Here is a 14,749-nt window from a genome sequence, read left to right as displayed (position 1 = left end):
CACATATCATGATATACTTGTAATAGAGTATGTAAAAGCTAAGAGATGAGAAGACTGACTTGGAGATAGAGCTCAGACTCGAAAACAAAGACCCTCGTGGTGGCTGTCCCGTCTCCTTCACAGTCAGTCTCCTTTGCCTGAGACCAGGCTAGCTTACTGGGGCACCTTCAGATGGGCCTTGAGACAGGATGGCCACTATGAGGGTCTTTATCTTCTTTTATCTTTGAGTCTGTCCTCCACCCTCCAGTCCTTTTTCTTCTTTGTCTATCTCCCAGTCTGTCTCCTCTCCCAGATCTCTTAGCTCTTATATACTCTATTATAAGTACATCATCATAGGTATTAATCTTGTAGAATAGGTATCAGTTTGTAGAACTATACTAAATACTATGTCCATGTAAACTAGAAAATAATTATTGCAATTCCACTGAGTTAACACCTTCTAAGATTACTTATTTCAAATACACTTGGCCCTCTACAGATATACAACTATTAAAATCAGATAGAAAACATGAAATCTAATTAAAAATTAGAAGTAATGTTCAGTAAAAAAATGGACATGGGTAGACATAAAGAGGGAGGGGAAGAATATCAAAAAAATTAAATTAAATTAAAGATGAAGTATATAAAAAGGAAGTAGAGATCTTGAAAGAAAAGGGAGAAATGTGAAAAATAGAGAAGTAGAAAAATATAAAAAAAGAGAAAAGATAACTTTAAAGAATGCAAAAGTTCTAAGCAAACCAAAATGATTGATTTAGAAAATCAAAAAGTAAAAGAGCTTAACTTGCAGTTCTAAAATAACACATCCCATAAAGCAGAGCAAAATTATTAATAAAAATTGCAAACATTTGTCCAGAAAAAGGAGTTCAGAAGTATGTGGGAGAAAAAAAAATTAAATGGCAAGTAGATTGTTCAAATTGAAGATAATTCAACTTGAACACAGAAAAAAGTAAGGATAATTCATAATATTATATGTATGTATGCATATATATAATATAATAATACATGTTATGTATATATATATATATGTATTATCTAATAATATAATAAGGAAATGAGCAAAAAACAGAAAAGTACCTTAACCATAGAAATCTACTATGGTGATATAAAAGATCAAAACACCAACTCAGATGAGGATAAAATGTCCACCGAAGAAATCTCAAAGAGTGATATGAATTGATCTCAAGCCTGAAGAGGCTTTTTAAAAAGTGTTCATAAAAAATTTTAAAAAGAAAATAAGAGAAGTGGAAGAAATGAGAGATGAGTGTGAGAGAGTCAACAGCTTGGAAAAGGAAGAGAAAAACTGACTGAAATAAACAACTCCTTAAAAATACAATTGGCCAAATGCAAAAAAAAAAAAAAAAATATCCACTGAAGAAAATAACATCTTCAAAAGTAGAATTAACCAAATGGAAAAAGAGAAAAATCTAATTAAAGAAAATCACACATTAAATACTAGAAAGGAAAAAAAATGAATGCTAATGACTCTGTGAGACTTCAAAAGGCAAATGTCAGAGGAAGAAAAAATGAGAAAAGAAATTACAGGTATGCATGAGAGAGGAAATAGTGTGGAAAGGGAAAAAATAAAATTGTCTGAAGAAATCAAATTCTTAAACAGTAGAATAAATCAAATATAAAAAGAGATACACATTAAAATTAGGGCAAATAGAAGCTGATGATTTTGTGGGACAGCAAGAAGCAGTCAAACAACTAAAATGAAAAAAAAAATGCAAGGAAGTTCAAAATACTTCTTTGGCAAAAGAACCAGCCAGCCTGAAAAATAGATACGGAAAAGACAATTTTTAAAATTATTGGCATATTTGAAGACCATTAACAAAAAAAGAGCCTGCATAGTATCCTTCAAAAGTTCTTTAAGATAAACTGTCCTGTTATTCTAGAAATCAAAGAAGAAATACTCATTGAAAGAATTCATCAGTCACCTTAAGAAAGAGATCCCACAAGGAAAACCTCAAGGAACATTGTTGCAAAACTCCAGAACTACAATTGTAAGGAAAAAATACTGCAAACTGCCTGACAAAAACAATCCAAATATCAGAGAGCAACAATAAGGCTTACCCAAGATTTAGCAGCTTTTACAATAAAGGGTCTGGAATATGATATTCTGGAAGGCAAAGGACCTAGAGTTACAACCAAAAAAAAAAAAAAAATTAGTTAACTCCCAGGGAGACTCAGCAGCATCTTTCAGGGAATGTGATGGATTTTCAAGGAAATAAGAGATTTTCAATCATTCCTATTGAAAGAAACAGAACTAAACTGAAAACACAGAACCAAGAAAAGCAAGGTAAAGGTAGATGATGAAAGGTAAAGGTAAAGGTAAAGGTAAAGAGATGAAATATATTAAAAAGTTAAACTGTTTGCTTTCATAGATGGGAAAATGATTTTAGAAGGGCCTAGAAATATTTGCATGAATTGATGCTGAGTAAAACAACCAGAAACAGAAGTCCACAATAACAGCAAGAATGTGAGATAATCAACTATGAAAGACTTGGTTCTTCTCAGTGGTTCAGTGATCTAAAGCAATCCCGATAGACTGAGAACAGAAAACGAATGTCATCTACATTCAGAAAAAGAACTATAGAGACTGAATGTAAATCAACATATTCTGTGTTCACTTTCTTTTTCTGTTTTTATTTTTAAAAATATATCCCATGTTTTTTCCCCTTTTGCTTTTATGTTTCTCTCCCAATATGATTCATAAAGAAACATGTATTAAAATAAATAAATTAAAAATATAGTAATAGAAGTTTATTTTATTTTACTATTGTTTGGCAAGGTATATTTATCACAATGTTTTATTTTTCTTTTTTTGATAAGGAAGGAAGTTACAATGAAAGTAATTTTATTTTAGATATTTTAAATTTGAAAACTAAAGTAAAAAACATGAAAACTATGTTAAGTGAATCATAGCTGATTCAATATATGAAAAGTATATTACAAATAATATAGTAATATATACTTAAAAGAAAAATTACTGAATTTCACAAAAATAGTGATATTTATAGAGGAATTTACTATTCTTGGCTCTTTTGTTAAGAGAAATAAAAATTAATTTATAAAGGTAAACAATTTATTGAAGTTAGATTGAAAAGAGTAATGACAGGCCTGAATGAGAACTTTTAAATTGATCAAATATTAAGGCACAGAGATATTTCAATTAATGTTAAAAGGTAGAAATAAATACAACTTTACAAATCATAATGAAATAAAAGTATTGATTAATACTGAGAATAAAACCAAAAGATATAGATCCTAATGGTGACTCATTGATATCCTGAATAAAAAAATGGCTCAAAAATTACACAAACCATTCATATAGAGTAGCAAAATGAAAGCCAAACAAGGTAAATCATTACAAGTTGAAGAGAAATGAAAATAATTATCAGAATATATTGTACTCATCACAAGATATAAAAAGTGAGAATATGAAAATACTTCAATTAATAGGCAATTTTAAAAATCACATAAGTCACACTTGGAAATGAAGCTGAACAAGTCACACACATAGAAACCCACACATACAAAATCATATGAGAGAAACTCTATAATTTAGACTCATCTAAATATGGATTTTCTCAAGAATTTAAAGAGCACTTAATATTTTCAGATTTTTAAATTTTTTCTTAAAAAGAGAAAGGAAAAGTATACCATTCTTTTATGAAGCAAATTAATTCTCATATATAAATCAGAGTGATAATGCAAGGAAAGGATAATATATATCAATGTCACTGTTCATATTTGATTCAAAAGTTTTTTATTTATGTCCTCAAAAAAAAAGTTCATGAGTATATGAAGGTTATGGAATATTATTGCTCTGTAAGAAATGACCAGCAGGAGAAATACAGAGAGGCTTGGAGAGACTTACATCAACTGATGCTGAATGAAATGAACAGAACCAGAAGATCGCTGTACATTTCAATGCTGTATGAAGAGGTATTCTGATGGAAGTGGATATCTTCAACATAAAGAAGATCCAACTCACTTCCAGTTGATCAATGATGGACAGAAATAACTACACCCAGAGATGGAACACTGGGAAGTGAATGTAAATTGTTAGCACTACTGTCTATCTACCCAGGTTACTTATACCTTCGGAAGCTAATACTTAATGTGCAACAAGAAAATGGTACTTACACACATATATTGTATCTAGGTTATATTGTAACACATGTAAAATGTATGGGATTACCTGTCATCGGAGGGAGGGAGTGGAGGGAGGGAGGGGATAATTTGGAAAACTGAATACAAGGGATAATATTAAAAAAAATAAAATACAATAAAATAAAGGTAAAAAAAAAAGACCATGGGAATATAAGATATCCCCAAAGTAAGATTTTTGGAAAGATAGAAAGATGGCTGAATGGATAGATAGATGAGAAGGATAAATAAATGGAGAATGGATGGAATTATAAATGTGTGTGTGTGTGTGTGTGTGTGTGTGTGTGTGTATAGAGAGAGACTCATGTATTTATATTTATTATTGACAAATTGCATTCATAATGGCTACAAAAGATGGATCAACAGGGAAATAAAAAGCATTATTAATCACATAAAAAGATAATCGTTTTGATTACATTAATAATTGCAGAAAAATTTAAATGCTATCACATATGATAAAATTCCTTTAAAATATGATCATAAAAGGGCTGATATGTAATATAATAACAAGAAATATATCTAAATCCAAAAGTTTACAATATTGTAATAAGGGAATACTAGAAGCTTTTCTGATAAATATATCAGGCAATCAAGGATTAATTTCTAGAAATAGGAAGAAGGAAAATGTGAAATTTTGTGCTTTACTAAAAGGGAAACAAAATATATATTTCATTTAATTATTGATTGTTTGTGTATAAACACTCCCAAATAATTACCAAAGAAACTCAATTAATAGATTTAACAAAACATCAGAATTCAATAACTCTAGATAAAAGTAAAACATATAGGAAAAAAGGGAAATACCTTTCAATAAAACTACAAAATTCATGAAATATCTATGAATTAGTTTACCAGCATCAATATAAACATAATTATAAATCAGTGTAGAGAAATTATTAATGAATTACATTACTGTGATATATATTCATTACTTAGAACTGAGCTAAGGCAATATTCTCAAAATATTGATACTACTAGATTCTCTACAACATCATTAGGACTACCATGGGGTATTTTATAGAGGTTGAAAAAATAAAGAACACATATAAAATAAGGAAGTAAATTTCAGTTGTGTGGAAATTAAGAGTATCAACTACAAATTTCATTTATATTTTAAAATATCAACCATTAAAATCATCTGTACATATTAAGAAAGAAGAGAACATCTAAATGGAGATAGATAGATAAGGAAAAAGTAGAAGCAATCTAAATAAAAAAACAAGGTAGACATTTGATGACAAGCTATTTGACAGAAAGTTCTCTCTTTCATAAGAAATTCAGGGGTTAGGGAGAACAAAATGATTTAGCATCAATTGGGTTTGAATCAAAATCTTAAGACAAGTTCAAATGGATATAACTAGATATAAAAAAATCATATAATTTAACAAAAGAAAGAAAAAACAGGATCAGATATCTTTCAAAGTTTATTGCCAATAAATACTGAAGGTCACAAAGGATAAAAGATAATTTTAATTATATGTAATTGAAAGGCTTTTGCTGGAACAAAATGAATGCAACCAAAATGAGGAAGGAAATCATTAATTTGAGCTTTTTCCCTTTTCTTTTTTTTTCTTTTTTCCTTTTTTTTTTAATCACACCAAAGCTTTGAGAAGAGTTTAATAGCCAGTATATACATGAATCAATACACACACACACACACACACACACACACACACACACATACACACACACACACACACACACACACACACACAAACATAGGATCAAGACCAATTTTCACAAAAAATGAAGAAAGAATTCAGTAATGAATTATAAGTTCTTTACAATTCTGTGAAAGATTGCTCCAAATGAATAGTAATTAAAAATGCAAAGCCTTAATTTTATTTTCACCTTCCAATTTTCAAATATAACAATTGTAAGTATTGGAAAGATTGCAACAAAGAAAATACTAATATACTTTTGTGGAGTTGTAAATTTGACTAACCATTATATAAAATAACTTGGAATTACATTAAGAATAAGTGTCTAAAATACCCTTTAATCCACAGATCCCAAAACATCTTGAATGTGACAAAAGTCTATTTCTTGACCAATTTCTAAGTGAAATGTCACATTGACATAAAGGAATATTGTCATCATAAGAAAGGAGAAATATGATGATTTCAGAGAAATACTGAAAACTAATGAATTCAGAGTAAAATAAGCAGAAAGAGGAAAACAACACATAGTGAACATAACAATGAACTTAGGAATGTAAAAAAGAAAATAACCTGTAAGCTGCAAGATAATAATAAATGTTATTAATTATCACAAAAAACTTAAATGTTAAACCTGGAAACATCTAAGAGTGTGCCATAGTATTAGAATGAAAAATATATTGTAGAATATGAAGAAAATTTCTATTTTGTACTGATCATCAGAGTAGTTTTAATTGTGTTTTAACAAATTCTCAGGATTAGAAAGCAAAGGAAGTTATATTACTTATTATATTATTAATTATATTATTTAATTATATTATTAAAAACATGAAGCTGAAGTAACATATAACGAACAATGCTTATTGCTTTGGAAAGTTTCACAGTTTAATTACAAATGCTGTACTACATAGTTCTCAATATGGAAATGAATCTTTTGTATGTTTGGTAAAAATAATGAGCTTTTTTTCTAATAAATCTTTGCTGATATCAGAGGACTGTAAATTTTAGAGCTTGCCAAAGAAAAAGTTAAGAATAAGTGAAAGTGCATTGAACTCTCAAATTTATTTGTGAAATTAAATTATTCATTTAGTTATGTACCTTTTATATCATCATAAAACTTTTTAAACTGCACTTGGCCTTGTGCCTAAACACTCATAAATACAAATATTCTAAGCAATTAACTGAATAGTTAGGGTAAATATGATGAGCAAAGGATCTTCAGTGCTATTTCCCATATTAGTGAGATATGGGTATTAGTGAGAATTACAAAATTTATTTTTTGGCACTTCTCTAAATGTTTATTATTCTCTGCATTCAAACATACATTTATTTATAGCACATTCACATTGCCAATGTAATTTCTACTTACCTCTGTAATGAAGGATTTGGCTGTAGAAGGATTCATCACAAGAATTGCTCGTCTAAGGGTATCTCTATAGTGGTTTAATTCTTCTATTCTCATTGTATCAAAGAGAGTAGTGATCATTCTATTGATGTTATTTTCTACTTTCTGCAGTGCCACATCCATCCCCTGCTGAGACCCTTTGTCCAAAAACTCTTGTATGCCTCGGATATCTAGGAACATCAAAAAGCCATCAAATACTAATTAAAGTTCAGGAAAAAGAGAAACGTGCTTTTCAGCAACTAAAAATAGATTTAGTCCTGTATGGAAAAAAAATCTGAAGTAAATGAAAACTCATTTAGTTTTCTGTTGAGATTCTCTTAAATTAAAAATTTAACTTGACAAGGTAGTCATGGTAACACAAATAAAAAATTATGAATTGATACTTATGAATTGCCTTCATATGTATGCTTTCTTTTGAATCACCATACATTTGGAACATGTACAAGTATTTTTAATTTATTTTTTACCTCCTTAAATAAAAACTAGAGGAAATAATAATTCTTTTTCCTGTCCTCTCTTCAGTCATCTTGCCTCACTCTTCAGATAACAAAAAATATAAGTATTCTTAATAGACATTCAGTATGTTTTATCCAACATAGATTAAATCCTCTATTCAACAGCATTTCTGCTTATTAAAAAAAATCCAGTTGAAAGATAAAAGAACAAGAAATTACATTTAAGATAAATACAAAATATCTGAAATGAATTTACCCACCAAAAAAAAAAGATATTTATGACTACAACTACAGAATGCTTTTTATGGAAATAAAAATGATGCTGTTTGCACAGCAACAATTTCTTTACAGCAAATCTTTGCTAAGAAATGAACTCAGAATTTTAGGGTCATTAAAAAAGTAAAAAATTAGTAAGAGTGGCAATGTTCTCTTTTGTTTTCTTTCTAAAATTAATAGTCATAAAAAATAATTAGTAAGAATGTACCTCACTTTCAAAAATAAGTTTCATGAAATAGAGGCAAAAGTATTCGATTTGAAATCTATCAACTAAAATATGTATCCAATTTATCTAAACTTAATGGGAGTGAGAGGCAATATGGTATAGGAGTAGAGAGCCAGAAAGAGAGGAAATAAGCAAGAATTCGGCTCAAGTTTGAACTCTGATATGCAATGATTATGCCCCTTTGGGCAAACCATTTAATCTTCCTTTGCTTCATTTCCCTCAAGGGTAAAATACAGAGGATTTGACTAGATTGCTTTTGATGTCCTTTCTACCTTTAGATCACATATGAAGTTATAGCACCAAATTAAATATTCCATGATATAATACAATATAGTGTAACAAAATATATTGTTGTAAAATAAACATAATATAATCTAATTTGCAATTATAAAATATGTTGTAGAAAGAGTTGTAGGCAAAAATCAGATTTGTGTCCCAAAAAATGACAAAGGAATTGGATTGAGAAATTGTTTCATGAAACCTAAGTAGTTTTTGCAACATATTGCATTTAAATTTAACTCACATTAGCTAAAACTAGTCAGAATTGGACAAACTAGATATAGTATAGAAACATTTTATCTAGAAAATTTGTAGCTAATTCTTTAAAAGCATAGTTCTTCAAAACATATTATCCTTTATAAAAAGTTTTGATATATTTTTAGAATGTGTTAAAATTGACAGAATAAGCACACAATTATTCTAAAGTAAATCAAAATTCTAAAGGTAGTCCATCATGAATTTAGTGCAGAGATAAGGAAAAGTTTAATTCAATATAATAAAAAAATATTGATACAAGCTTAAGCATCAAAAATATAATGAGAGCTATTACAAATATTCCTAAATTTTTAATAGAATTTTAAAAGTATTTTCTTAATACTTACCACTTGGAGCACTAAAAAAGGTACCTAGTGGTTACATTATTGTAATAAGAGATACCGTGTTGCTATATTACTTGCTAAATTTTATTTTGCTTTGAACTAGCTCAGATACAAGAATAAAAATCAGGAGTAATTTGAACCAAAAAAAATTGGTAAGGAGGGAAAAAAAAAAACAAGGAAAGCATCTGAAACTAGATCAAGACATTAAAACTCTAAAGTGGTGACAGATGGAGATCAGTAGTTTGAAATCACTTTCCAAATATTTAAATCACTGAAATGATCAAAGAAAACATTTTTAAAGTGCAAATATGATTGAAAGGGGGGCAGTGGGAGAAAAATAAAAATAGCATCAACTAAAGGTAAAGAGTAGAAATACCAAATAGAGTTAAGTTAGGGATCATTATATCAAAAGATTAAATAAAAAAGAATGCTTTTAAAATGTTGTATCATCCCAGATTAATTCAGTACTATTCTGACAGTTCTTGACTTAATTCCTTGATTTGTATTGAAGGAGAAAGAAAATATCTACAGTCTCTATATTCAATGTAAAATTAAACACACATGAATTTCTTTCTTTAATGGGATAATATCATTATCTAAAAGTAATAGGGTAATATCACTATCTCATGAAATTGAAGTCAGAGAGATATGTGTTACAAATATATTTTCTAATATATTGAGAGCAGGGATGAAGGAAATCCTTATCAATTCAATTACCCCCCTAATAATGCTGATATAATGCTACTAGAGAATATGGTGGACAAATAAGTAACTGAAACAAGGATAGGAGACTTTGAGTATTTTATATTCTGAAATGCATTATTTTCAGAGGTTGATCATTGCTTTCCTAATCACTCCTCCCTTCAAATTACAATAATAAAAATGAACAGAACACCACAGATACAATTTATTTCAGTTCTAGTTCAGTGGTAGAGATCCAGGTAAAACTTTCCAACATGGCAGGATAAAGCATAGAATTTAGCCACATTAATTATCTCTGCATGAAGGATTTGATGATTATATCTATCAAAAGAGCTATAAGGATGGATGATTTCTTATAGTACATAAATGGAGTTTGGGTTATAGAAGTAGCTGATCAAAAATGATGAATAAATATTACAAATCAAATGCTGTTTATGGAGTTCAAGGATAAAATGAGGAGAGAGGATGAGCATGATAAAGAAGGAAATAAAAGAATGTTTCCATGAAAATAAATATAGAAAAGCAATAATATGAATTTTGAGTTAAGCATATATACCACCAAAAGAAATCTTTCTGAACTTAATTTGAAAATGATCAGCTCTGATTTAAGATACATGATGTTTTTTTTGCTGATGTAGCATGCCTAGACTAAAGAAGAATAAGTTTTGAAAATATTCATATATAAAATTAATTTAAAGATTTACTAAGTGTCTATTATGTACTAGAAAAAGGAGAGTACAAAGATGAATGAGACATGTAAACTCTGCTTTACATGATAGATTTTCAAGTATTTTTTAAAAATTACCTCCTTCATACTACTTCTTGAATATGAATCCTTACTGATTGCATGTTGCAGTTTAGTAATGTCCATGCTCTTCAATACATTTCAACTTAATTATCTAAAAATTTTTGTATTCTATTGTAAGGGCCCTTTAAATGGGTGCCACAGCGCATCAGGAGATTGAGGCCCGGAAGTAATTTCTGTGGATATTAGGACTGCCCTTGGGCGGGATCCTGGCCATATTGAGATAGCTTCGTAATGGGTGACTCTCTCGCTGATTGGCTGTGTGTGTGACCTCACAGGCCCTATGTAAGCCCACTGCAGGCAGCAGGCGGTCCTCTTTAATCTGGCGCTCTTCACCCTGGCTCCCTAGCCTGGGTGGCTAAGCCAAGATGGATAGCCAAAAGAGGTAAGGGTTTTGGTAGTGAACACATGGGTCTTCTGACCAGGTGTTCACTAGGGAACCAACAAGTCAGGGCATCAGTCAGGGCATTATGTGAGTAGGTATAATAAAGGCTTTTAAGATTACACGTGGCTGTTCTTGAGTGCGCTACCGGTTATTAAGCTATAGATTCAAGAGTTTGTGGCCAGAGACCTTAGAAGGCCTCAGAGGAGGCGAGCTGGGTAGAGTTCACACTGCAAAGGACAGTGGTCAAAGGTACTCTGGTGGGTCTAGGACAGACTAGCAATAGTAACTGCCAGGAGAGCATGTTACATTCTATAAAGTACAATTTTAAGAAAGGAATGCCAATTAAGATACTATTTTTAAAAATTGAAAAAATTTGGCAGAGTTACAAACTCTTAACAGTGTTCCCAAAGTCAATAATTCTTTTCAGCTTTTTTCTATGTATGGCAGCTAGAAAAAGCTAATGTGGCATAAGGACAAATTTCACAGGGTCAATCATCTGTCAAAACAAAGGAAAGCACTGACAGACCATATCTGGAATGTTGTTACTGACAATCTGAGTTACATCTAGAGAAGAGTAACTAGAATAGTAAAAGGATTAAAGACCTTGTCTTACGAAAATTAGAGAAATTATTTGAGCTTTGATTAGACTGGATTTAGGGTGCTATTAAATATGTTTTTAAGCATCTGACAATTATTTGAAAGAAGAGACTTTTTTCTGTTTATTCTAAGAGATAAGATCTAGGAGTGATGTGTAAAAGCTGTAGGACACATCTTATGTCTTAGTTATAAAAGGAAAAATCAAACAGAGCTTGGAAAAAATAAAATTTCTTGAGAAATAATAGGTTTCCTTACTGATCTTAAAATGATATGAAACCTAAAATTCTATTTTATTTTCTGTATATACATGGAAAAATCACCAAGTTCAGATGCTGTTAAAATTTGAACTACATTATTTTAGGTTCTAATACAATGCTTATATTTACATTACTTATGTGCATACATATATATATATATATATATATATATATATATATATATATATATATATATATATACAGCTAGAAACAGATAGATAGATATTGCAATTTTAATGGATCATGTGAAGACACAAGTTATTTTTTACAACAAATAAATATTTTACACCTGTCTTAATAGCAGATCTTTGAAACCTTTGAAATATTTCTTTGTAGAGCTATCAAGGAAGAAAGCATTATAGAAACATTTCAAATATTAAGAAAGAACAAAGAGATTCTATGATCTATAAATCCCTCACTTTGAGTTTTGTTGAAATCCAACAATTGAAAAAGCACCAGAATCTTGGGGCCAAATCATATTGTCTCAGAAGATTCCTGTCACTTACAATAGAAGGAAGTTCAGTCTGAATAAGTATTTTAACTGATAGAATATTGTGTCTTAAAGTCAATGAGAGAATAAAAAGTCTTCTAATTTGGCTTAGAAATTATTTTCCATTATTATTTGCTTTCCAGTAGCTTCACATCCTCTATTATTTTTCTTAAACAATAAGTTGACTAAACTGACTCTACTATTATAAATAAATTTTGAATATACCAGAACCACTTATCTATGTACCATGAATATTAATAGGCTTTGAAGACATTGGGTAAACTCTACAAAAATATAATTTATGGGATAATATAGAAGAGAATTCCACAGGATTTCTAGGACAGATGTTTTATCCCAATAAAAGGAATATGCACATTGATGGGATCATAGATAGATCTTTTAAGCAGCTAGATGCATTTATGAGACTTGAAGTCAAATTCAGCCTTAGACATTTCCTAACTGTGTGATTCTGGACAAGTTATTTAATCTTTCTGTGAATCAGTTTCGTTATATGCTCTTGTTGTTCAGTCATGTTCAGTCATATTCTGCTGCTCATGACTCCATTTTTGGTTTTCTTAGCAAAGCTATTGGAGTTGAATGACATTTCCTTCTCTAGTTCATTTTTACAGATGAGAAAACTGAAACAATTGGAATGAAGTGAATTGCCCAGGGTCACATAGCTTACATTTGAATTTAAGAAAATGAGACTTCCTGACTTAAGAAGATGAGCTCAAAATCAGTGTCAGAGCCATGGTGGTTTTATGTGGACAAGATACTTAAACTTCATTTGTCTCATTTTTTATTTTTTCTTTGGACATATAATAGAGTATCTTTTATTTTTATGCATACAAATTTATACAATTTTCTTGATGTACAAGAAAAATCAAATCAAAGGAGAAAATAAAATGAGAATAAAAAGAAAATGCAAGCAAACAACAAGAAAAAGAGTGAAGATGCTATGTTGTGAACCACACTAAGTTCTCACAGTCCTCTCTCTGGGTGTAGATGGCTCTCTTCCTCACTAAACAATTGGAAATGGTCTAAATCATCTCATTGTTGAAGAGAGCTACGTCCATCAGAATTGATCATAGTATAATCCTATTGTTGCCATGTACAGTGATCTTGTTCTACTCACTTCACTTAGCATCAATTCATGTAAGTCTCTCCTGGCCTCTCTAAAATCATGTTGCTGATCACTTCTCATTGAACAGTAATATCCATTAACATCCACATACTATCATTTATTCAGCTATTCTCCAATTTATGAGCATCCATTCAGTTTCCAGTTTCTTGACACTTCAACAAGGGCTACCACAAACATTTTTGCATACCTGGGTCCCTTTTAAAAGAGGAAAATGAATACAATAATGTTACCTACCTACCAGCATTGTGGTAAGCATCAAATTTGATAATATTTGTAACATGTTTAACATAATGTCTGGCACATGGTAGAAATCTAATCTAATCTAATCTAATAATTATATAATGATGTTAGGATTACAAGGTGAGAACTCAGGTTGTCTGGACAGTTACAAGTCAGACCTTTGGTTCAGGCCTTTAAAGGGATTTTACACCTTTGCAATTATAAGAGGAGCAAGTTCATTGGTGGAAGTATTTCCCCACGCCCCATTGAGTTCTCACATGCCTATTCTCTGGGAGGATAAAAGAAGCGCAGCATTGAGTCTGAGAGAATCGACTCTGGGATAGAGTTGTGACACCAGGCAGGTTGAAAAGAGACCAGTCTGATTTGGGGAAGGACAAAAGCTGGAGGAGATTCAGAGCTACCAAGAAACCTGTGCACAAAGGAAAATATTTTACAGATCTACTCCCAGAGAAGGATTATAATTGAGTAGACAACCGGACCCTCACAATTCAGGAACTTTACATATTGGTGCTCAATGTGGGGCAAGGACTTTTGCTTATCCTGACAAGGACTTATTCTGAGCCCTTCAGAGGGGCCAGCCCGGACCTTCACAATTTGGCGCCTGATGACCAGACCCTCACAATTCAAGAACTTTACATAATATATAATATAATACAATATAATATAATATAATATAATATAATATAATATAATATAATATAATATAATATAATATAATATAATATAATATAATATAATAATTCCTTCTAGGTAAAGAAAGCCTTTCCAAATTCTGCCTCTCTATACATGTGCTTATCTTTTCCTTATTTCCTTATTTAAAATATCTTACATGGAATATTACCTTGTCTGAAATTTTATTCCCAGAAATATTAATTCATTATAAGTGCACCATGATGAGGTGCAAAGGAGTTCTAATTGTTATTTAAAGGAACTAGGCTGAATTCAGTTCCTTCTGTCCATCAAACATTTTCATATCATGAAACTCTGTCCCTGTGGACATTAGATCATCTCTAAAAATAAAGAAAAAAGAGAGAAAAAAAGAAAGAAAACTTTTTTTT

At 30.3% G+C, this 14,749-nt stretch overlaps 1 protein-coding gene across 4 annotated transcripts in view; it reads right to left on the bottom strand.

The window, feature by feature from the left end:
* Window positions 1-14,749, bottom strand: part of GRID2 (glutamate ionotropic receptor delta type subunit 2) — a 1,921,766-nt gene that overhangs the window by 991,297 nt on the left and 915,720 nt on the right. For all 4 annotated transcript variants that reach the window (XM_074276291.1, XM_074276292.1, XM_074276293.1 and 1 more), the window contains exon 4: window positions 7,201-7,406. In XM_074276291.1, coding sequence (XP_074132392.1) covers window positions 7,201-7,406 — 206 coding nt within the window. The remainder of the gene's footprint in view (window positions 1-7,200; window positions 7,407-14,749) is intronic.

This window comes from Sminthopsis crassicaudata, chromosome 6 (genome assembly GCF_048593235.1).
Source record: "Sminthopsis crassicaudata isolate SCR6 chromosome 6, ASM4859323v1, whole genome shotgun sequence".
NCBI lineage: Eukaryota > Metazoa > Chordata > Mammalia > Dasyuromorphia > Dasyuridae > Sminthopsis > Sminthopsis crassicaudata.
This window is presented reverse-complemented; position numbering and strand designations above follow the sequence as displayed.